The sequence below is a fragment of the Phocoena phocoena genome, chromosome 6, assembly GCF_963924675.1.
Source record: "Phocoena phocoena chromosome 6, mPhoPho1.1, whole genome shotgun sequence".
NCBI lineage: Eukaryota > Metazoa > Chordata > Mammalia > Artiodactyla > Phocoenidae > Phocoena > Phocoena phocoena.
In genome coordinates this window covers 24877296-24903701 of record NC_089224.1, presented here as the reverse complement: position 1 = coordinate 24903701, position 26406 = coordinate 24877296, and the positions used below count along the sequence as shown (strand labels likewise).

General features: G+C 38.7%; 1 protein-coding gene and 1 pseudogene across 1 annotated transcript in view; one reads left to right on the top strand and one right to left on the bottom strand.

Annotated features, from left to right (window-relative positions):
- Window positions 1–10256, bottom strand: part of LOC136125008 (centrosomal protein of 78 kDa-like) — a 48981-nt gene extending 38725 nt beyond the window's left edge. Inside the window, 8 exon segments of the mRNA XM_065879866.1 lie at window positions 2975–3105; window positions 4881–4986; window positions 5148–5251; window positions 6306–6378; window positions 6470–6642; window positions 9740–9793; window positions 9796–9945; window positions 10028–10256. Of these exon segments, the coding sequence (XP_065735938.1) occupies window positions 2975–3105; window positions 4881–4986; window positions 5148–5251; window positions 6306–6378; window positions 6470–6642; window positions 9740–9793; window positions 9796–9945; window positions 10028–10256 (1020 nt within the window).
- A 957-nt stretch (window positions 10257–11213) lies between these two features.
- On the top strand, window positions 11214–11888 carry LOC136124837 (RING finger protein 11-like; annotated as a pseudogene).
- The last annotated feature ends 14518 nt before the right edge of the window (window positions 11889–26406 follow it).

The following is a 26406-nucleotide window of genomic DNA, read 5'->3' as shown; positions in this document are numbered from 1 at the left end:
TTATACCTGTTGTCCTGATGTTACAGCATTAGAGCGCCTCCTTACACTATTGAAGTGTAAGGAGTTTGGACAAGTTCTGGTTTGGACAACAAATTAGATAGGTGGTCATTACCCCCGTGTGTTGCTGAAAAGGGGGACATCTATAGTGTCAAGTTTAAGTGGATTCTTCTCTTCCTCACCAATAGTAGGTTAAAAATCAACCATAGCTTAGTTTGCTTCAGGTTTATGTCAGTATAGCCTTTTGTCCTCTGGAGTTCAAGTTCCTTCTCCTCTTCCTCTCCCTCCTCCCTTCCAACAGTGCCTAATACCTAGTAAGTATGATATGCCTCAAGGTGTTCCTAAGCTCTCAATCACACAATCAATAGAAGCCTCTCCAATCTAGACTAGCTGCTCTCTGCACTGAATCCCCTATTACCTTCCTTCTTGGTTTATTGCCTCATTTTGCTGGGTTATTTCTATAAATAGCTTAAGGTGTAGCACAGGAGGTCAAATTTTCAAATTTCTTTGTGTACAAAATATCTTCTTCAGCCTCCACTTATGACTGATACAGACCACTAGGGTGAAAATTATGTGCCTGAAAAACTTTGGAGGTATCTTTCTAATGCCTTCCAGGATCCATGGTGCTGATGACAAGTATGATAAAGTCAGATTTTAACTTTTTCTTTTTAGGTGACCAGTATTTTTCTCTCTGGAATGGATGTATCCTGTCAGTATTTTATTCTATGTTAATTTATTTTTTCAGTATTTTAAAGTTTCATAATGAAGGGTGCCTAGGTGTGAGTCTATTCTTGTTCATCTTGCTCAAAACTTGAGTAACTATTTTCAATCAGAGGCCTGATGTCTACTTTAAGCTGTGGGGAATTTTGTTGCCCTTTGACAGCTTCCCTCCATTTTTTTTCTGGGTCTGGAGTTTCTAATAGTTACATGTTGCATCTCCCAGATGCAGCCTCTCTAACATATTGCTATCACATTTTCCACTGTGTCTTTCTTTTTTATATAATGAGAAATTTTTTAGATTCCTACTGAAGTTATTTCAGCAACCATATTTTCATTTCCAAGAGACCTCTCTTGCTTTCTGACCATTCTCTTTTTAATTAACACCCTAGCCTTATTTTATAGTTGCTAGCTCTTTTTAAATCTCCCTCAGAATACTAATTAGGGTTTTTTCTTAAATTACTTTGTTCCCTAAATTGTCCCCGGTCCTACCAGGCTATGTTTTCACACTTTTCCCCCCTCTCATGTTGTAAGCTTTACTCAACTATCAGGCAAATGACAGTTATTTTCTATTTAAGAATGAGTGCAGAAAGCTCCCTGAAGTCAACGATTGATTGGTTTTCTTATGCAGGAAGAAGCTGGGAGTAACTGTAATAGGATCCCCCCCAAACACAATTTTCTAGGGTGTAAAAACTCACACTAGCTGCCCTAGTTCTCGCCAGTTTCACTGTTTTCAAAATGAAAGCATCTCATTTCAGGAGAGTGAGGGCGGGGCTGGGAGTCCACTCCTCCAAACACAACCCTTCAATGAGCTCCCCTATTTCAGTCACACTTTTAACTAACTCCACCTTCTCTCCTACATGCGCATCTGAGCATGGGGCTACTTCTGCAGGTGGGGTCAGAATCCTCCTCAGTTGCAGGTGGTCCCTGTGCATATTCTAGGTGATGCTTTTCCTCTGTTCTACTGCTTCAGTTTCACACTCTTCCACTTGTCTTCCGTCTTTCAAAACTATGTTGAAATCCCTTGATTGTTGTGGGCTTATATACTTAAACACTTTGATACCATCCTTGTAGTGTCTTGTCAAAACGGAGAAGAGCTGAAAGGGTTCTCAGTGCATTCTGAATCTGCTATTCTGTGGTCCCAGTGTGTAAACTTCTTGGTCCTCCCCAGTGTCTATCATTACTATTAGAAATACAATCTCCTGGTCTACTCATGAAGGAAATGAATACAACACATCTAAAATGACAAGGAATGCGGGTTAGATGCTCTAGGGTCTTGTCGTACTCTGCCATTTACTAATAAACCACTTACGTGCTACAAATTGTAGGTGCTCATTTATAAAATGAAAGAGGGTAACTCTACATGAACTATAGATTTCTCCTACTCTAACATTTCATAATTTTCTAAGTTTTTTTCTTAAAATTCCTCTATATTATCATTAATTTTAATTAAAAAATAAAAATCTAACTTTCTCTTTTGAAAATCAAAGAGTTAATTCCCATAGTCCTATAATAATGGGATAATTAGTTCTGAAACCGGTCAAGTTTCATACGAAAAGAAAATCATATTAAATAATTTTAAAAAATTAAACATGGGACTTTGTAGCACAAAGACAAGGTCCCCCCCAAATGGTGTTCCTTTATTTACTAGAAATGTTCAGCTCTTCATTAAAGTTGAAATAAAATAAATATATTATTTTTTAGGTGCAAAAATTTCTTATGAAAATCAATTTTTCTTTTCTGTCCATACAAACAAAAGTATGGAATGACAATAGAGGTCAGGTTTATTTGGTAATAGAATGTAGCTTCTTGATATTTTTTATTTTAGGAAAGGAGAATATCGACATCAAAACTTTTTTCAACTTTACTTTTATTTAAAATGAGGCCATATTTTCCTCTTGTAAAAAGAGAGTTCAACTAGAACTGTCAATTTTCTCATCTGTAAAACAAGAGCACTGAATCAGCTGACTATATTCATTCAGAACTCAATTTCTTTATCTTATGATCACTAAGGTTCTCCCTAAATCTAATATACTAAGGTTCTAAGGAAAGGAAAATATATTACTAACGACATGTTTTGATTTTTATTTCTTAGAGTTCAAATGTCCACCATTCACCTTGGTCTAAGCTTAACCATTCAAGGGGATACAATGCAGATGGGAGTAGAAAACAGAACCCTCACACAAGCTGTGCAGTGTTGCAATCAGGCTTCCGTTTGAAAAATAATCTTCTCTATAGCTTTAAAGTGATACCTTTGTACCGGCAATGCTTCTTGTTTCAAATGGATTTTCTCTGGCTCTTCCTGAACACTTTCTGAGGAATCATCGACCTCTTCAATTTCTGAGGAGGAAGGACTCTCTACTGTCACAGTCACAGGAAATTCTGATGGACCTGAGTGTCACAAGAAGAAGATAGGAAACCACAGAGTTGTTAAACTACAGTGCAAAGAAAGAAGACAAGATTGTATAAAAGACAACACAAGCCAGATACCAAATATGCAAATATTAGAGGACATTTAACAAAAGTGATCTGAGGTATCATTATTTATAAACGTCTCTCACTGCTCCTTAGTCTAAAACAGGCAATGACTAATTAAAAGTACAGTAACTTATTTTTGCTATGTTACTGTAGAGACCTCTGTTGTACATGGTTAGGATTAGTAATGGGAATTGCCCATATTATCTTATTAAGTTTCTTTCACAGAAGCCAAGGGAAGATCCAAGGTAACCATTTTTTCTCAGATCAACTTTAGACTGCAAATGAAAAATTTATTTTTCACTATCAGACAAAAACAGTCTGGAAGAAAATGTAGTTTTTTGGAGGAAAATACATCAGTAAAGGGACTGATAAAGAATCAGAAGAATAATCAGAAAGTCAACATATCTAAGCTGTGTATAACAGATGTTAGAATTTAAAAAAGTAAATCACATACACATACATAACTAAAACTGACCCATCAAAATTTTCATCTTCTCATCACCCTTAAGCCAAAACTAGGGTAACAGTAATACAACTCTCCTGTCAAGCTTCACTGCCACTGCAATGTTATTCAATTGGACATTTCCAAACATTTAAAACCTGACCTGGCCACAACCCCATAAAAGTCTACAGATCATAAAGAAGTGTGCTGGGATTATATAACCACGCAGAAGACAAGTCACTAGGACATCATTTTGACAACAAGCTGCAAACCTGCAGCATAGGAAAATCCCAACAGTAGAACGAGGTGCACACCCCTCTCTCTGGGCATGCAAGGGCAGGACTGACACCCAAGATGCTCTTCTCTCAACCTCAGCAGAGGTGCCTCTCACAGAGCAACTATGCAGTCTCCCAGAACCACTGGGAAGGAGAATCTGATACTGACAGTATTAGCTTGCCATGAGGCCAGAAGCGAGGGAATGTGTGTGGCCTTGGTGAGACAGCAGAGGTTTGGGAGATGTTGCTTTATATTGGCTTTCAGATCAGGAATTTGTACATATAGCCCATAAACAACGTTTCTTGAAAACATATGAACATTCTTGAGTATGACAGCTCCATGTGAGGGGTCAGAAATGGCAGTAAAGTTCGTTTTACTGGCTAACAGCTGATTTGCAGACTGGAGAACAGGCTTTCTTGTTTACAACCACAATGCTGCCAGTCGTGTGCCAAATCCACACAACTACACAGTTGCATTGGGAGAGTGACCAAACATGTTTTACATGGATTTATTTCAGAGAGGGAAGTGCTTCTTGTAAGGCTCTGTCAGTTTAAAAAGCAAGAAGAATGACCATCCACCTTTCCCAATTCAAGCCCTATATATCATAAATATGATAGCTACACACCAGCAACTGATTACATACATCATGAGCTTTGATGAATGCAAAGCCCCTAAAAAGATATCAACAAAACGAAGCTAGATATTGATGTAAATACATCACCAGTTAAACCCACTTAATACAACTATTTAGTATTATGTACAGTATCCATACAGAATTGTGTATAAAAATAAATAAGCTCAAAAGAAGGACCTGGAAGGCTCTGCTATGGAGAAAACTGAACAGAATTCAGCTGACTGGCTTGGTAATAACTCTGAACTGTTGAGAGGCCCCTTCAGTTCCTATGTTCGGTATGGTTGAGATTTCAGTCCCACTTCTGTAAATGGTGATATTAATCGTTCTCTAATTTACCACTCTGTGTGACGAGGATGGACCTGAGATTAAGTGTCTCAGGAAGAAGATAGAAAACCACAGAGTTGTTAAACTCAAATGCAAAGACTGGGGATTCAACACTATACTTTATGCAACAGCAATTCACATTACCATTTGGTCAGATTCTTTCAACAAAACAGAAGCTGCACTCACATGTATTAAAAGACAAAAATTAACTGCCATCTGTATCAATATGTTAATGTGCTCCAATCACATGTTTTCATGAAAGTTTAAACATAAAATCACCTTTAAGATCTAGGCCATGTGATCTGCTCCCTGCCATGTCAGACTATACCCCGTGAAGTTTACTGTCTTAAGAGTGATAGAGTTCTTTATACCTTGACAAATAACTAAAAGGAAAATAAAAACCCCCACACACAATAAGATGAAGAGCCTATACATTTGTCAATCTTGATTTATTTGCTTTTCTTGAGTCAATTGCAGGTTTACAGCCACATTCTTAAAATCATTAACTGCAATCTTCCCAAACAGGTAATTGATGAACTGATGCATTCTAAAACTTGTCAGTAACTAAGTGTTATTCCAGTTTACAGCAACAGTTTAATTCTATTTAGGTACTAAAACTGAATACACTGAATACTGCAAACTTTATTCCCAACCACTCAGTAAAGTACTACATACATTTGAGACAAAGGGGAAAAAAAGAAAAACCTAAAAAGCCTAAGACTCTTCTGATTTTCATTTCCAATGATACATGCCAATCTTGATGATCAATCAGCGACTTAAATGTCAACTATAAACCCAGTATTTTATTAGCTGCTATGCAGTATACTAGAGCAATAGAAGAGGGAGGACCTCAAACCCTCCATTCCCTCAAATTGAAAGGCAGGCTTCCTGACCCCTTCAGACCACTACTGGACACAGGGAACACACACTAAGGTTTCAGGACCCCAATCAAGAGTCACCTGCTTTGTGATTACTTCCATGACACACCCTCACCAACACCATTGAATTTGCTGCTCCTAAGGGACGTTACATATATTTCCTATTTTAACACATACCACAGTGCAGTATAATTATGATTGCAGATACATGTTCTAACAATTTAAAGATCATGATGACTTTTTTGCTCTTTACATCTTGCTATTTCCCTTCCCATAATATTTCTTGAAGAGAAACCATAAAAATATAAACACAAAAAACAGAAAATATACAAAACATGTGGTTTATGGCTTAACACAGACTTAAGTAAGATTAATTCTGACAGTATCCAGCATGACAAACTTCCATGGTACAAATGAGAATGGACCAAGGTTTGAGCAGGTACAGGAGACAATCCAGGCATGAACAACACCAAGAAAAGGTAGACAGGAAGTAATGTGGTGTGTAGGAAATCACGAGACCAGTCTGATGGGAAGAGACCTAAACAAGACTGAAACTCACTTTCTAAACCTCCATCTCCAATTGGACAATTCGCAAGACACAGGTGCCCCAAAGTGGCCAATTTATTCAATCCCTTTAATGGAGAGGAACAGTTTAAAATTTTACCCCTTTAGTTTGCCCCAAAAGCAACTATCAAATGTTGGCAGGACACAATGAAGGCTTACCTTTGTTAACATAGTTACGTCTCTTTCTCTCACAACTAGCCCACTTAGTTCCAGGTTCCTTAGCGCACCTGATGCACTCACACAGCATCTAAGAGCTTTACACAACTGGAAGGTCACATCTTTATTTCTTATTGCAGGAACACAACTTCTGGAAACTTTATTTCTGTCAGAACCTAAAGCAAAATTATTGTAAAATAAGTGATTTAAACCATACATTTTATCACCGTTAAAAAGCATCTAAAAAGAAAAAAAAGCATCTGCTCTGTGCTAAGGATTAGAAACCACTCCTGCCCTTAAAGCCTCATTAAGGAGGGACATGTGTAAACTCAAAATTTCAATCACATGAGATAAAGAACCATAACCTTTATGCACAGAGGTTCCTATGGAGGCTAAAAGTTATGTCTAAGTGACGGCTTCATGATAACCCTGAAGTACAATCGAGAAAGATGAAGCTATGCAGAGTTGGAGGAGGAGGTGCATTAACTGCAGAGGGAGCACCTGTGCAAAAACACTCAAGCCTGACTCCTACTGGGCACTGTAAATGCTGCAGGTGGGGATGACTAAAGGCCAGGGGTCCAAGTGTGAGAAGGGACAGAAAATAGAGATGTTGGTCGAATCAAGCCTGGGAGAGAGCATGGCTTGTATCCCACAGGTGATGAGGTCCGGGGCTACCACTGGCTAAGGGTGCCTCCGCTGATTAGCAAAAGGCACCCCGCTGCTGAAGGACCAGTTAGATAAAGGGAGTGATCACAAAAAGCTCCCCTTCCTCAGGGCCAAAGAGCCCCAGGAGGCTTGGTAGAGCACAGTTCAGACTACACGCCTCTGGGCAGAGCACACGCTGGGCGGCTAGTATGCACTAACTCGGTGTGGGCAAGCCATTAGCAGCATTATTTTAGGCATATCTTTTCATGTTAGAAGATCACTCAACCCCAGTAGGCAGATGAACTTAGAGGAACTGAGTCCAGGGGCTGCGAAACCACCCAGGAGCTTCTGCCATAGTCCGGGCAAAATGCAATGTGGATGAAGAAGCAAATTTAGGAGGAGGCCAAAATCTACAAGCTAGCCCCACTGGATGCAAGACATGAAGAAAGTTCAGTGAAGGAACTCTGAAGAGAATGGGCTCTGCAATAAATTTTTCTTACAATCAATGTAAAATATTAGGCAAAATTAAGTACAGTGGCCTTCCAGCTCTAATTTCTTTTGATTTCTAACTTATTACTCTGGTTAAGTAAAGTCCCTTCAGAGGTACAGAACAGTTCCTACACCTGAATGGGATGCAAAGAAAAATCTGATTTCTCTTCACCAGGGGATGAGTCGAACTGTTCTTACAGAAGAGATAACACATGGTGTGAACTCCAGATCCTAGAAAAGGGCCAGGCTCACGATAAGTATTCAACTTTTTGAAAACAAATGAACAATCATTTCCTCTCCTAGATCTTAATACCCTTTCTCTGCTGGCTACTTTCTTTCAGCTTATAAGCATCCTCAATATACTCACTTTAAAAGCCCTCAGACATATGATTCTTTGGATCTTCTTGTGGGTAACCTAAGTATCTCCCATGCCTTAAAATACCTGTACTGCCAAAAAGCCCAGATCTGTACCTTGGGCCCAGACCTGTCTACCAGGCCCCTCTAAAGCACTGAAGATGAAGTAAGATCCTCTCCCCACCCCCAATCCCTTTCCTACTGTGCTCTGTATCTCACAAAAATATGCAGCTGTAAACCGTCACCCATACTTGCTGCCCTTCCTTTTCTAACTGGTCACCAGGCCCCACCCATTCTCTCTTGGATCTGCAAAATCCATTCAACCTTTTATAACTTAAGTGGGACCCTTAGATTACAATTCACCCTGCACCCAATCAAGTGCCTTCCACATGGAGGTCTGAGTGAGTCTGTAAACCAGAAGTCCATCTCACTGTTCTTTAGGGTTTCCCACAGCCTTCAGGATAAACATCTAAACTTCTGACAGGACAAACAAGGCCCCTTTCTGTTGGGCCCCACTAGGTTTCCAGTATCAACTATCATTTCTTTCCCAAACCCTGAGTTCCAGTCCTGTATCTTAGTTTTGTCATATTTTCTTATATTTCTCCAACTTTGACACACACTGCTCCCTCCTGCCACCCCAGGAGCTTCTACATATCCTTAGAAAGGATGGCACCTCCTCCAAGAAGCCTACCCTGAACTTTCCCTTCCAAGATTCTGTGCTCTGCAAAGGGGAAACATGGGGGGGAGGGATAAATTAGGAATTTGGGATTAACATATACACACGACTATATATAAAATAGGTAATCAACAAGGACCTACTGCATAGCACAAGGAACTCTACTCCATATCCTGTAACAACCTGTATGGGAAAAGAATCTGAAAAAGAATACGTATATGTATAATGGAATCACTTTGCTGTACACCTGAAACTAACACAATATTGTAAATCAACTATGCTCCAATATAAAATAAAAATTAAATTAAAAAAAACATGATTCTGTTCTCTGTAACACCAGAACTCACTTCTTCCCTAGCACTGACTACTGTGCTTGTGTTTACTTGCCGCCCAGTAGAAGGAGACATTACCTAGGGCAGAAGCATCCTCTCCAGCAGCGCTTGGTTCTGACAACTCATTCAAGTGCCAGGATACTCTACACATATAACCTGCTTAATTAATTCTAAGAACCCACAGAAAGGGTGGTTTTGAATGTCATTTTACAAGTGTGGGGATTGTAGTGCAAAAGAAAACTGCCCAGGCCACAGAGAGCATAAACTCTGGAATTCAAACCCTAAGCTGCCTTCACACCAGTGCTCTTTCCACTATATGATAGGACTATTGAAAGAAAATTTTTTTCCTGAGCCCTGTTTTAATGAAAAGGAAATGAAGCTGGGATATATCAATTTCCTAATTGCTTTGGCGTGTACCAGGCAAAGTCATTCAACAGACCAGGTAACATCTGTGAAACAATGAACGATGCTCCAAACTGTGCTAAGTGTTCTACATTGTAGAGTCTATAAGCATTAACAGAGTGCGACCTTGTAACCGCCACAGAGAGTGAGTCCTGTTAAGCCCATGCTACAGATGAGAACACTGAGACCTAGAAGCCTTAAGGCACTCGGCCAGGATCACCGAGCTGGCAGGAGTCCTAGGCCACACGCCCCCGTCTAGTGCACACACACCTGGGCACTGGGCATCGGTTCTAGTGCTCACCCTCCACTTTGTACCATCTAAAACTCTGCTTCGCAGCACCGACACGAGAGCCCCTGGAAGTGGAAAGTACAAACCCGTCTCGCCAAGCCATGGCTGGAAGAAGCTCTGGATACAGATTGGGGGCAGAGGGTGCTCAGGGGTGGTGCCCAGTCCACCCTGCGCAGGCAGTGGGTGTTGAAGTCCAGCAGGCCCTCCCACAGGGAGGCGCCCACGGCGGGCAGAGGCACCAAATCCTGCAATGCGCACAGGTCCTCACAGCGCCAGAAAAAAGTCGGCTGCGCTGTCGCGGCACAGCTTCAGTCAGTGATGATGGGCCGAGCGTGGCCTCAGGGACGCTGGCTGCACACAGGATGCCCACACACGCCTGGAAGACCCGGCTGGCCTCCTGGCCCCTCGGGCGGCCATCGCAGTCCAGGGACTGGTAATAAGGATCAAAGTGGTAAAGGTCTTGCATTCTTCTTCTTGCATTATTTCAAAACTGGCATCGCTGGCGTCAGGCAGTCCGGTAACTGGGTCCAGCAGTCCGGTAACTGGGTCCAGCAGTCCGGTAACTGGGTCCGGCGGACCGGTAAGACCGGTAATTGGGTTCATTTGCCTCTGCCTTATTATCTGCCTGCCATCTGCTTCCTGAAATGCAAACAGCTACACAGGGTGATTTGCTACAAGACAGTGCAGGGAGCTTAAGCACCAGATGCAGGATGGGAGCCATAGGAACAGGATGTAATTTAGCTTTGTGAAACTTACATCTAGTTACAGACAGTACAGATCAGTAACAGTTTAAATAAAACTAGGATCGATTAACCCTTTCAGGCCAGTTTATGTGTCTTCTCTAGCCTGTTCACTGTCCCCTTTACTTTCCTTATTTTCAGGAGAGGAAAAACTTCATTTCTATTTTTGCTGCAACACTATTATGCTTAGTGAAATAAGTCAAACAGAGAAAGACAAATACGGTATGTTATCATTCGCATGTGGAATCTAAAATATAAACAATAAATGTAACAGAAAGGAAATGAACGCACAGATGTAGACATCAAAGCAGTGGTTACCAGTGGGTAGAGGGAAGGGGGGAGGGGCAAGATAGGGGTAGGGGAGGGGATGAAAGGCACAAACTACTATGCATAAAATAAATAAGCTATAAGGATAGCCAATGTTTTATAATAACTTTAAATAGAGTATAATCTATAAAAATATTGAATCACTGGGTTCTAATATATTGTTATTACAATATAATGCTGTAAATCAACTATACTTCAATTTAAAAAATGATCACCACAGTACGTCTAGTTAACATCCATTACCATACATAGTAGAAATCTTTTTTTCTTGTGATGAGGACTTTTAAGATCTACTCTCTTAGCAAATTTTAAATATGCAATACGGTATTATTAACTATAGTCACATCCCCAGGACTTATTTATCACTGGCAGTTTGTACACATTGACCACCTTTACCCATTTCACCCACCCTCCACCCCCTGCCTCTATGAGCTTTTTAAAAAATTCCATATAAAGTGAGATCATACAGGATTTTTCTTTCTCTGTCTGACAGATGGGGAAATGCCTTAAGTCCCCCACTTCGGATGACATCTCCTTGCCTCACAAGTCTCAGTCCGACTGGGCTAGCTTTGGCAAGGGGACGGAGCTGGATCAGGAGCCGCTGCTGCCATATCTGGATCAAGTTCCAGTTTTGGTCTATCATCCAACACCTAGCCAGACTCGCCTAGCGTCTCAGCTGAGAGGAACAAAATAGGATAGCTCAAAAGAATAGGCCTCATACAGCATCAGCCTAAAGGAGTTTATGACCCTGGAAGAAACGGATCAGAAAAAAGAATCCAGGGGGCTTCCCTGATGGTGCACTGGCTAAAGACTCCGCACTCCCAATGCAGGGGGCCTGGGTTCGTTCCCTGGTCATGGAACTAGATCCCACACGCATGCCGCAACTAAGAGTTTGCATGCCATGACTAAGGAGCCCACCGGCTGCAACTAAGACCCAGCACAACCAAAACATAAAATCAATCAATAAAATAAAACAAATATTATAAAAAAAGATCCGGGAGTGTGTGATCTGTATGATGGACTTTGTTTATGAGAACCCAATTTGATTTCTGCTGTGTATGCAGATCACCTGGGCTGTACAGATGACTGGCTGATGAGATCCTTCACGTGCCCCTCCTGCATGGAGACAGTTGATGCAGCACTGCTTTTGTCCTACGAGACTAACTGAGCCAGTGTCTCTCACCTGACTTCAAGAGAACCATCATTTTTGGTGGTTTTGATCTTTTCTCATTGAGCCCAAAGAGCGGGGGATTAGGAATTAAGATCATGCATGAAAGTTTCCTAAAAATTCCTGAACGGCTTCAGATGTTGGGGAAAAGTACGTGATATTTTAGAAATTCAGGGGGAAAAGTAGGATGCTATTTTTATGTAAAGCCTTCCCCCAGTGTTTAAAAATATAATTGTATTTAGATCTTGTTATTGCTCCAGTACATAGGATTTGTGTAAAGTGTTACATCAGCTATATATGTTTCAATTGTGTGTAGAAGATTAGGAGAAAGATAGTGGTTGCTTTTCCTAAGTGAGATATCTTTCTTCTTCCCCATACCCAAATTCTTTTCTGAAGTTGCTGGCATTTGGGTCAAGGTTTTATTTAAAGCTACATTTTATAACACTGGCACAAAAAAGGTAGTTTTAAGCTTTTTTGCATAGTTCTTTTTTTTTTTTTTTTAGAATAAACATAGAGCATTTATTTTTTACTTTATAGGAACTCCACAAGTTAAGGTCCCATTGTTCTTTTGCTGTGATTGTTGTTACTACTGATGTTGCTATTTTCTGTCTTTGCTGGTTCTTTCTAATCTACCATTTGTCGTTATTGGCATACAGTCATCTCAGGGTCACAAGATAGCTGCTATAAAACCAAGTATCATATTCTAACAAAACAAGGAGGAAGCAGAAAAAGGGTCCCAATGGTCATTTTCCTAATGCATATTTATCTTTTTTCAGAGAAAAATATCATTCTCATAAGCACAATAACAGCCTTCCCCTAATTTCTCATTTGCCAAAACAGACTGATATGACCAATTCATAAGACAATTCATGGCAAAGAGGGATATGATAATGATTGCCTCAGCCTAACAAGTATTTATCCATGAAAGCTGAATGCTTCACTCCTCAAAGAAATCAACACTTTTCTACATACAAAACACAAGTCTCTTGAAGGGTTCTTCATAAGTGCATTATAGAAGAATTTAGTATGTCATAAGCACTTAAGGATTTGACATTCAACTGCAGTAGTATCCATGTTGGTTAATTTTCTTACAAGCCCCATGATGAGTTTGAGAAAAACTGAAAGAATTACAGGATCAGGTTCTATTAAATCCTTACATGTATCTTGCTTAAGTTTTGGTTCATTAATTTATATCCAACTACATAAAGCAAATTTGGAGGAATAAATAAATAAATAAATAAGATTGAGGTCTCCAAATATTTTCACAGGAAGATGTCCACCATATATTAAATTATAAACCAGAATGTCTAAATACTATACCATTAAATCACATGTACAGTCAGTGCTGTATATCCAACGGTTCCATATCCTGCAGACATGGAAGGCCGACAATACTACACCATTTTACATACGGGACTTGAGCATCCGAGGATTTTGGTATCCATGGGGAGTCCTAAAACCAATCCCCTGCAGATACCAAGGGACCATTGTATATGCTTATATCTGCATTTTTTACGTCTCAAAAAATATGTGCTAAATTATTACTGGTGGTCACCTCTGAGTAGGGGGCAAAATTGCCTTCCCTTCCACTTCATACATTTCTCTGACTGCATTTGTTGCATTCAGCTTACATTACTACTGTAAACAGAACAATTTAAACATGGTCTGCCTCTTGGGGTTGGCAACTCACCTGCAGATGTGGTAGCCAGTCCTGTTTAAACCATGGGTACAGTGGACACCAATAAGTCTGTCTATAAAACAGGGAATATGGAATTAAGTAAGCAAAGTAGATACACTAAAAACAAGTTATACAATTTTCTGAAGAGTAGCGTTTATTAGTTACCAAAACACGACCACTAACCTGAAAAGGAAAAACTCTGAAGAAAGAGTGTTTTTGCAGGAATGTACTATCAAGAATTAACTACTATAAAGTCAAAATTCATTGTCTCTGGGAAATTTTGCATAGCCTCCAATCAGATGCAATAGCATGGACTGGAGAATGCCCATCAGGAACTGACCTGACTATAGAAAAAGGGAGTGGAAACACAAAAACAAAAACAGGCTACCAGACGAATAGAATTTGTTTTTGAGTGAAACAAATGGAATGCCTTCAATTTTAATGCTCAATATTAAAAAGAACAAATGGTTTCTGAAGTGCTCTTGGGGTCCCAAAGCACTTCCATTCCTTCTCTCATTCACTGCTCCTCACATACTATGGGTCTATGTGCTTGTGGACTTCCCGGGTTAACTAGTACCGTTTTTATTTCACAATGAAAAAGTAAGGCTTGAGACGTAAGCCCAAGCTGCACAGCAGGCAAACATAAAAAAGACTAGAATCGAGTCTCAGATTTTTCCAACTATGCCACAGTAATTCGTGGTCCAGCACTTAAAAAAAATTATATGAGAAAGTAAATATAAAACATCAACATGTAGCTGATCTCTGCAAAAGGTATGTCTGTGACTAGGTGGTGTCTGGCATTCATCATCTCCTGCCTGGATTACTACCGCCCTATAATTCTAACAGTCTCTTCTATTTCAACTGATCCTCCACATGGAAGATGTTATCTTTTTAAAATATAAACTAGGCTGGATTGCTCTGTTGCTTGAACTTCACTAAGCACAGAATAGAGCCCAGGTTGTTAGCACAGCATTGAGAACTCTTTATAAACAAATATCAGTCTGTCTCTCCAACTGAATTATAAGTTCAAACTATGACTTACATGGACCTACATCATCCACCTCCCTCCTTTGCCCTGACAGCCTCCCCTGATCTCATTCTCTACTGCCCTGCCCTCACTCACTTTCCCCTGTCCAGCCACACTGGCTTCCTTACTATTCCTCAAACATGCCAAGCACAGTCGTGCCTCAGGGACTTTGCACCTACTATTCCTTCTGCTTCAGAACACACCCTCCCACCCCATCTCCACTCTCCCAGATATCCAATGGCTTGTTTCTCACTTCAAGGCTCTGCTCCATCGACATCTTAATAGAGGGGACTTCCCTGATCACCTACCACATTCCCTCACCTCTTCATCTTCTTTTGTTATTCTCTAAAGCATTTACCACCACTTGACACTCCATATATTGACTTATTTATTCATCTCTCTCCCCCACTAGAATGCAAAGTACATAAGGGCAAGAACTTTGTTCTCTTCCTACTTCCTAGAACAGTGCCTTCAACTTAGAAGGTGCTATACAAATATTTGCTGAAAATGAATGTATGAATTCTTTGCCCTTTCACACTACCCTCTAGTCACACCAGAGGCTGCCCCTCCAGAGCACAAGTTCAAGCCCTGTGCCTTTTGTACCTGTCCCCAATACCTGGGCTGTCCTTTCCTCATTCCGGCAAAATCCTCTTCCCCCAAGCCCAGCTCAAACGCTGTCTCCTCAGTCAGGCCTTCCTCAATTTCTCCTCTATATTCCTGCTGCACTTGATTCTTTTATCATAATTAACCCACTTATACTCACTACATGTTTCTCTTCCTAGAGAACTGTAAGTTGCTACTGAACAAAGACTTCTACTCACCTCTGTATCCCCGTGCCCTAACAACAAACCTATAAGGCTCTCGGTGTTTACTGAAACAATGTATTTTCTGAGTCTCTACCAATTCTAGGGAGTGCATAGTATAGCCTCCTCCTCATTATCAGTGAGCCTGGCATCTGTGGGAGGGCCTTACAGCAGAGGAAGTCACCAATGGATCATAACTAAGGTCCTGAGACTGCAATGGCAGACAGCATAGTGAAGTTAGCCCACTGCATGCAGAAGACCCACAGAGGAGTCAGCATATGCAATGGACTACACTTGGTATAACATGTGAACAATCAAGGTTTACAAACGTGTTCTCATGCACTTGTAAGGATCTTCTAGCCCACGCGGAACAGACAGAACACACACAAAGGAGCCTGGAGGAAGTGAGTAGGCCGGCAGCTGCGCCCTAACATCTTAAGAGGTAACATCTCTGTGACTACAGTTTAAACAAATCAGATAATTTGCCTCCTCTCTAGACACCCTGGTTATCACAGGACAGGCCAAGGCTCTCAAGTTTTAAAGCTAAAGTACACGGAAGATCTGTGAATAGGGCTTAAGATATTTAAGAGCTAGTACCTGCATTAAGCAACCAGGTTATAGAATGAAAATTTATCTTGAAATTCCAGTCTCTCCCTCTCTCTCTCTCTCGCCTCCCATCCCCTATCTTCCCACCTCCATCTCTATTCCCTCTCCCCTACTCCCTGTTTTATGTATATACGTGCATCATTTTATATATACACGGAATATTTACTGTCTGTTACATTTATTTAATAAAGTGCACACTCCTCAGGCTAAATTTAGAAAGAGGACAAAATGAACACTTTCACATGGGCGTCAGTGGCGTTCCAAAGACAAAAGATTCCTCAGTCTTAAAACATGGCAAACACCATGTTCCTTCTGATAGTTAGATGCTAGAAAAAGGCAAGTGGATCCTTAAAATTCACACGCTATTAAGACCTACTATCACTATCAGAGTAGATCTTAAAGCGGAAACAAGAAAACACCAGCCTTTTAAGTTCTTCCTGTCTGAAGATAAGAGTAAGAGGTGGTAGTGTTCTTCCTCACTTGCACCCGAAGTGTAAAAGCAGCAAAAATATCTCAAACACATATATGATGAGGAAGCCACTCTTCTGGTCCACTCTGTTTTGTTTTGCTTCTAGGGATCTGTCTCACTCAAAACCTTTGCTTTTTGTTTTCTCTTTTATGTACGCTAAGAACCTGAGAGTCTTAACCTTTTCTTCCACCTCTCAACCAATAAATAGGACAGAAGAACATTTTTATGTTTTTATGTATTTTCCATTCAAATTTTTAAAAAAGAGATAAGTAAGCTAGCTCAGTTCATATTTCTCACAAAAATCACTTTCCAAACTAAACTAAATTGTTTGTGACCATAAACAGGAAAAACACCGTACTCTATTAGCGCCATCTGACATTTCCACCTTAATATTACCAAAGACAACTTGACACTAATGCCATAACTATTAAAAATGTTAAAAATCCCCAACCCCACTCAAAATGCATACCAAAGTTCAGGTAAAAGAAAAACAAAAACAAAAGTAACTCACCGTTATCTTTATGTTCTTTCAGAAACCCATTAACAGCACATTGGAATTTAAAACTAGTGTCGTCATCTGGCACCTGATGCCCAATTGTACAAATTTTTAAATAAGGAATAGTTTCTGGTGAGTCCTATAAGGCAAAACCATGAAAATATGTATTATTTCCTTTGTAGGGAAAAAATAAAAAATTAATTAGAGAAGGCAGGATATAAAGGAGAGTACATTAAACTTAGTATGTCAGTCATTCTGATGAGAGCCATTTTTTCCAAAGCTGCTTTAACCAGTAATTATCACTTGATTTTCATTAAAACTGCAGAACGGACAGTTACCAGGCATGCAAAAGGAAAAGCAAATCTATGTGAATGAATGCACGTGTAACTCAAAATGATATAAACAGTTCTACCTACATTTATGTTCTATCTTACATTTCAAGGGCCATAAAGCGGCTGTGATTTAAGGAGAGTCGTAGAATAGAGTCAGAAGAACTTGGATTCGAATTAGGAAACAGAGGCAATTTCAGGCATTGTTGAGAACTCTTATTCTTGGGGTGGGAGAAAGTAGACTATCAATAAAAGACAGAAAAGGATAAGTGAAAATTCTCTAGTTCTGAATTTAAATGGAAAGTAGCAGTAGGAACCTATGACATATTTTAAAAATATAAACAAACATACATATTTCCTAGCTCTGACCACTGAAAAAGTCTAGAAACAACTGATGTCATGTTAAAAGGACTCAGGAGTCACTGAGAAGCTCCAGCTGGCCAAAGATAGGGCCTCAGTTAGAATAATAACTGTAACAGAGTCCACGGTGATAGGAGTAAATAAAATTTTACAAAACTGGTCAACACTGGAGGATATTTGTGAATCAACTCATTATTTTGAAAACTGTTAAATAAAAGAAGAGAATCATGCCTCTACAACTGAGCAACCAAACAGCTGATGAGGGGAATCTTCCCCTCGTACAAATATACCCAGCTAATAAGTGAAAAAAAGAACAACAGAATTCACCATTCTTTGAAGCCTCAACTGAATTAATGGATGTAGGTATGAATCATCAGTGACTGCTAATACCACAGAAAGACACAACTGTATACGTCTCCATGGAAGAACACATCATCACCCATGAAACTGTCTTGCCAAAACAAAACATGCAAGCTTCATTCAGATCAACTACCAATTTACAGGAAATAAAAGATTGAAGAATATGTTACCAACACATGGAATGTAATCATCGACATCTAGATGGGACAAATTACCTGGTTTCTTTAAAAACAAAATTCAAGGAGGAAAAAAAACGTGAGAGACATGGAGGGAGAACCTATAGATTAAACAAGACTTCAGAGACCTAACAATCCACGACAAAGTGTGGACCTTATTTGGATCTAATTCAAAAGTCTTATAAACAATTTTTTATGATGTTTAGGAGACAACTGCAAATTTGAACACTCCCTGGGTATTTAATATTAAAAAATGATATTAAGGAATAAAAGTCCTATATTTTAAATGCACGTACCAAAAACGTACAGGTGTAATTACATGTTGTCTTGGAGCTGCTTCAAGATAATATGGAATGGGGTGAAACAGGTGGGGGTATAGATAAAACATGACAGCCATCAGTTGGTAAATAAGAAAGCTGGATGAGTTCATGGGTATACAAGGAACACTCACAGTATTTTTATACTTTTGTATATGCTTAAAATCTGTGATCATTGTTTAAAAACAAGACGACACTGTAGAAAACAGTTTGGCACTTTCTCAAAGGTTAAGCGTAGAGCTGCCGTACGATCCAACAACTCTGCTACTACCTACGCTGCACATCTAACAGAACTGAAAGCAGGGATTTGAACAAATATCTGTACACCAATGACCACAGCAGCGTGATTCACAATACCTACAAGGTGGAAAACAACCAAGTGTCAATCAACCGTTGAATAACAAACTATGGTCTATATACACACAATGGGATTTTCTAAGCCAAAAAAGAAATGGCATTTCGTTACGTGCTATGACATGGATGAACCTTGAAAACACGATGGTTAGTGCAATAAGCCAGACACAGAAGGACAAATACTGCAGATTCCACTTACACGAGGTACCTAGAATAGGCCAATTCACAGAGACAGAAAATAGAATAGAGGTTACCAAGGGTTGGTGGGAGGGAAAATGGGGTTGTTACTGTTTGATGGTTACAGAGTTTTTGTTGAGGATGATGAAAAAGTTTTGGTTATAGACAGCGGTGATGATTACACAACACTGTGACTGTATTTAATGCCACTGAACTGCATATTTATAAATGGTTAAATAAATATGATTTACCTATGTTTTACCACAATAAAAAAAAAAGGAATAACAAAGCTGAAATTTCAATTCTTCCTTTTCCGAGAGTCAGTTTCATCGTCTGTAAAATTAGTAATTGTAGTTGTCTATCCTCTGAGCTTAGTGCAGAGTAAGCACTCAGTAGGAGATATCAGTACTACTTCCACTTCAAGAGCAAAGGATTGCTGTGAAGATTAACTAAGTCAATGGATATGAAAGAACTTTCTAAATGACAAACTGCTCCACAAATATTAAAAGACATTAGGTGTTACTGTCTCCCAAGGCCATGGAACAGGTCAGAAGAAGGATAATTCTTTTTTTTTTTTTTTTTTTTAGAAGGATAATTCTTTTGCACTGGAATGTCCTACATGGGCCAAGAGTGGGTTTCTGTACTGTATCAGAAGGCATTAGGAAAAGGAAGCATAAAACTTAGAGCACAATTGTCTTTTACAGTGATGCTTAAACATGCTCAGGCAACTGCTTAAAATAAGTGCTAAAGACATAATGGACATACCTTTCTTTCTTTTTAGGATACTATTGTAACTACTAAAAGTTTACTTCATTTTCAAAATATAGAACATGGAAGCTTATAGAATTTCTTCAGCATATCTAGAGCCAACTGCCAAATACTATAGTTCAATTCATATCTTTAATCTCATTTTGAAACAGCAATTACAAATGTGTATTTAAGGAAACCACTAGCTTCCCTTTTTGAACCCATGAGAGAAGGCCAGGATTCACCTTAGCATAAGATGATAACTACTGAACTACTATGAATTATTACAGTATCAGAAAGGTCATTTTCAATTACGGCTTCCATTTACCTCTGGCTTATAACAGCGGCGAGTATATGTTAAGTCAATAATCAGCCCAAGTTCTTCATTCTGTCCTTGGATTTTGTTAAGAGATCCAAGGGGGAGAAACGTTCTTCTGGAGCAAGATTCTTTTCAAAACTCTGTCAGAAAGAATAAAATAAGGAAGAACATATGTTTAAAATCCTTTACTACATTATCCATTTATTCAAAACCTGTGATGCTAACATATGAGATTCAAAGTAAAGTTTCCTCCTCTGGAGTTTACAAGCGATATTACAATCCTTTCTTCCAGAGAGATTAGACGGAAGAAAATAAGCTCACTTCTATATAGTTATTTCTATGTTTGTTTATTTCATGTTGGTCTCCTAACCTGACTGTAAACTCCCAGAAGGCAGGGACCACATCAATTTTGCCCACCACTGTATTGCCAGCTCCAAGCAGAGTGCCTGTAAATAGACACATAAATAAATACTTCTTGAATATCTATCTATATGAAGGATGGCTAAATATTCTTTTATGTATTTGGTTTATTTATGTACTCTGTTCGATTGATCTGTTTGGTTATTCAAGTGCCAGCAACACAATTTTCTTTTTAAATTAGTAGACTAGTTTTAGAGCAGTTTGAGTTTCACAGCAAAACCGAGCAATATGTACACAGTTCCCAGTTATACTCTCTCTCCTTCATCCCACACTGCCTTCCCCATTATCAACATGCCATACCAGTGTGCTTCATTCGTTAGAATTCATGAACCAACACTGACACATCGTTATCAATCAAAGTCCATAGTTTATTGCATTCATGGTACAAGTAACTGACTATTTCTTTATTTCTAGTATAGTCATCCCCAAACATTTACATACTGAGATACATATTACTTTCTTATAAATTACTTTATTCTTTATTTATAGTTAGGGCATTGCATTGTTTTTTTTTTGTTTTTTAATTAAGTACAAAAGTAGGTTGTATTTATCTATGAATTCCATTTCTGGATAGTAAAAGAGGTATTAAAAAGTATTTGCTATAAAAAGGGAAAATGGAGTACGATGGGGTTGAGAGCCAGGGCTCTATATGGAGAATTCAGATTTCTGAAAGAATACGGTATTAACTTTTGCTTACCTTTTTTTAAGGAACTTTGAAAGCAATGAAATGAGTCCCAGGCATCCGCTGTTCAACTGGGAGATAGTCTTTCCACCTGTTAATATATTTTTTGTTAGGCAAATTTTATGTTAGGCTGTCTCCCTGCATAGGATGAAAGCGCCTTGAAAATGGAAATCATATCCCTCTAGGGTAGGTCCCTCTTCTTTCTGCTTTGCATTTTGCTGCTCCACTTATTCAACCCCACCTAGTAATAACCTATACTTCCCTTGTTCCTGTTTTCCCATCTTGAAAACAGATAAAAGGCAACAAAACAATGTAAAGGTCTCAACAAATAAGGGATATCTAAAACCAGAGATGGCCAGAACTTCTGTATCCCTGATAAAACCTAGCCCGCTGTTGACTACTAAGGTATCATTAATACATGCGTGTTGACTGAAATAGTTTAATCTCAATTCTTCCACTTCACAATTTACTTTTAGTCCTTATACAAAACCTGATAATAAAATTCCTTAATGCTAGGAAACACAGTGAAAAATAATATCTGAACTGACTTTTGTAAGATTAGTTCGAAAATTCGGCGGTACCGGTGCCTTTCTTCACTCAAACTTAGTTCCAGTAACAATTACTCACATTTTCTGTGCCTAAACAACACAGCTTGAGGAACTGAAGGGGATTCCATTCTGGTAATTAAGGAGGGTCCCCAACACTGACAGTCCCATCTTAAAAAGCTGTCTCTCTGCATTTTACCCGAGGAGCAATGGCCAGAGCCTCCCTTTTAAAACGATGGGGAGAAATCAGAACATCACACACAGTCCCTTTCAGCTACTGTGAACTGAGTCGCGAGACGACCAATACCCCCTAGCACAGCGCGGACGGGCCAGCGCGCGGAGGCAACAGTCACAGGAGACAACACAAGATACGAAACCCAGGCCCAGGGGCCAAGCCGTATTACCTTTCCGAGATGTGCTTTCCGCCCTTCCTCCTGGACGACGAACGTCCGTCCGGAAAAGCCGCGACGCTGACCCCAGCGCCCACGGGCATGATGCCACTGGCTCATGCGATCCCCAAGATGCCGCCCACCCAATGCCAAGAGTGCAAAAGTCGCCAACCCGGCGCCCCCGGTGCCAGGGCCCCGAACCACAAGCGCCTAGGCACAAACCCACGCAGCTCGCGGCCCTCCTTCTACTGCGCATGCGCCATCGCGCGTCGAGATGACGTCATTCGCCGGCCGACTGAGACGCTTCCTTAGTAAAGAGGAGTCTGACGCCTGCGATTCCCTCCCTTGCCGGAAGATGGTAGCAGAGGTCCATTAGTTCGTGTGTTTACCCTTCAGAATTCTAATCATGTGGCACATGGAAAGTTGTCCCACTCTTCCAGTATCTTGTGTGGTTCTTTCAGATATTTCCCAAGTGCTTACATTCACACTTGTTGTATCTTGTATGTAAGTATTTCTACGTAGTGGAGATCCTGTATTTTATACAAGAGCAGCATAGTATACATAGTCTACAATCTGTCTTGGATAGTGATCTTCCCAGTCAATTTTTGTGTACATACATTCCATTCTCTTTAATAGCTGCATCACATTACATAATTTACATGGCCAGTCCAATATTGATGGACTTTTAGTTTTCAGTTTGGGGGTATTTTGTTTGTTTTTTGTTTCTGTCCTCTTACAGATAGGCTGCAATGTGAACCTCTTTATACATGTGTATAGCTATATATAAATTTCTAGAACTAGAATTTCTGGAAAGAAAGAGATGCAAACTTAAAATATTGATTTTCAATCAATCTAATCTGCCTAATCAACCTTCAAAAATATTCTATCAACTTATACTCCACTCACAGTGAAACATTTATTGGGTTTCTATTATGTGCCTGGTATCATGCTGGAGGTTGACAGGATGCATTTACATTTTAGACAATACCAAAAAATGCCTGAGAGAGATAAGAGTGGAGCTCAAGTATAACATTTCCTCACAGTATCAGGCATAGGGATCTGTACCTGTTAGAAAAACTATGAATCCTGCCACAAGTGGAACAGCAAAGAACAGCATGTCCTACAGTAGGTCTGAAGGTATAATAGCATACTAAATTCCATTGTTATTTATAATAACAAATGTTTTTTGTTAGTTTTACTTTTCAGTTTCTAATTTCTGAAAGGATCTTACATACACTGGTAGTAATCTTCACAACCAGGTTTAAAGGGAGGGTGCTAGGAAGAAATTCAATCGTTTCTAGTTTTAGATTTTATCTATAAGGAAGAGCTATTATTCACCAATTTGATCTCTGTAGTTACTCTCTAATACAGTTATTAATTAATAGGTATAAAAGCTTAATAATTCCCTTAACATTTCTTGGGAATAATTTTAGATTCGTAGAAAAGTTGCACAGATAGTACAGAGTATTCCCTTTACCCAGTTACCCCTAGTGTTAACATCTTTCATAACTATGGTACATTTTTCAAAACTATGAAATTAACATTGTTGCAATATTGTTAAGTAAAGTATAGATTTTATTCAGATTTCACACTTTTCCCACTAATGTCCTTTTTCTGTTCCAGGATTCTATCCAGTACACCATATTGTATTTAGTCATCATATTTCTTTAATCTCCTCTGATCTGTAACAGTTTTCCAGTCTTTCCTTTTTTTCTCATGATCTTTAGACTCCACTTTAAAGAGTACTAATGAAGTATTTTGTAGAATGTCCCTAAATTTGGATTTGTATGGTACTTTATTATAATTATACTTAAGTTATGGGCTTTGGGGAAGAATTCCACAGAATTATAGTCCCCTTTTAATCATATATGATTTTTCTAGTTCTTTAATTTTGTACTTATATGATAGATGTTCACTAAACTTGGAATAATCACTTCATGATAACAACATGACATTGCTGGTGATGTTAACCTTGATCATTTTGTTAAGCTTTCTCCAACCAAGTTTCTCCACTGTAAAGTTGCTATTTTCCTCTTTCCATACTCTCTGGAAGTGAGTTACTAAGTCTAGCCTACACATAAGGGGAAGGGAATTAAATTCCGTCTCCTAGAGGAAGGAATATCCACCCATTATTTGGAATTCTTTTTTAAGGAAAATGTGTCCCTTCTCACACATTGAGCTCTAACCATGTTATTGTGACATATTTACAATTAGGCTTAGGGCTAGCCTTAGGCTTAGAGTTAGGTTTGTGGTTGAAGTTAAAGCTATGATTATGGTTAAGATTAGATCTGAGGCTAAAGCTAAGGCTAGGATTAATGCCAATGTTAGAGTTAAGGTTAATATTAGGGTTATTGCTAGGGCTAGGACAAGGGATAGAGCTAAGGTTAGCTGAACCTCAAATTTTGAGGTTCAAGATCTGGATCTAAGAGTAGGTCCTTTTTCAAATTCTAGTTCCAATGTCCAGGTCAGGTCTAAATCCATATCCAAGATCCTGAGTCCAAAGAAAAGTTCTAAGTTAAGTTTAGAATCCTGGTGTAGGTCCAAAATGATATAATCATAGAATTTTTCTTCTATAGCCAGCTGATGTGACGGTTTCATGAATTTATTTTTGCATGTTGAAACAACTTTACGTGTATGGTATAAATCCCATTTGGTCACGTGTATATTTTTAAAATACATTGTTGTATTTGATATGCTATTATTTTTTGATATGCTATTATTTTGTTGAGAAATATTGCATCTATGTTTATAAAAGATATTAGTGTTTAGTTTTCCTTTCTTGTAATGTCTTAGTCTGGTTTTGGTATTGGGGTAATGCTGGCCTCATAGAATGAGTTAGGAAGTATTCCCTTTGCCTCTGTCTTCTGAAAAGGATTGTAGAGAATTGGTACAATTTCTTCTTTAAATGTTTGTTAGAATACACCAGTTAAGTCTGGTGGTTTTTTTTGAATGTTATTATTTATTCAATTTCTTTAATAGATATAGGCCTAATCAGATTGTTTATTTCTTCTTGTGTGAGATTTGGAAGGCTGTGTCTTTCAAGGAATTGGTACATAGTTGTTCATAATGTTCTTTTAATGTCCTTGGAATCTGTAGTAATGTCCCCTTTTTCATTCCTGATATTAGTAATTCGTATCTTCTCTCTCTCTTTTTTTCCCTTAGCCTGGCTAGAGGTTTATTGATTTTATTGATCTTTCCAAAGAACCAGCTTTTGGTTTCATCGATTTTCTCTACTGGGACTTGTTTTTTTTATTTCATTGACTTCTGTTCTGTTCATTATTTCTTTTCTTCTCTTTACTTTAGATTTCATTTGCTCTTCTTTTTCTATTTCCTAAACTGATAAGTTATTGATTTTAGAGCTTTCTTTTTTTCTAGTTCTTTAATTTTGTACTTATATGATAGATGTTCACTAAACTTGGAATAATCACTTCATGATGTTTAAAAATCAAATCATTATGCTGTATACCTTAAATTTATACATTGTTGTATGTCAATATATCTCAATAAAAGAAGAAAAAAATGAATAAAATAAAAATTGCTTTCTACATATTTTTTCTTTTCTGTTCTATGCATTCAATGCTATAAATTTCCTTTTAAGCACTACTTTCACTGCATTCCACACATTTTGATGAGTTCTGTTTTCGTTTTTATTTAGTTCCAATTATTTAAATTTTTTTTCTTTAGATTTCTTCCTTGACTCATGTGTATTTAGAACTGTGTTGTTTAATCTCCATGTATTTGGTGATTTTCCAGTTATATTTCTGTTATTTACTTCTAGTTTAATCCATTGTGTTCTGAGAGCAGACACTGTATGATTTCTATTCTTTTAAATTTTTTAAGGTGTACTTTATGGCCCAGAATGTGGTTATATTGGTAAATGTTCCACATGAATTTGAGAAGAATGTGAATTCTGCTGTTGAAGTAGTTTACAAGTATCAACTATTTGATTCATGGTACGGTTGAGTTCAGCAACGTCCTTACTGATTTTCTGCCTGCTGGATCAGTCCATTTCTGTAAGAGGAATGTTGAAGTCTCCAACTATGATAGTAGATTCATCTATTTCTCCTTGCAGTTCTATCAATTTCTGCCTTATGTACTTTAAGGCTCTGTTGTTAGGTACATACACATTAAAAGTTGCATGTCTTCTTGGAGAATGGATCCCTTTATCATTACGAAATGATTTTTTAAAATTCCTGTTAACTTTCCTTGCTCTGAGATTCATATAGCTATTCCTGCTCTCTTTTGATTACTCTTTCTTTTGTTA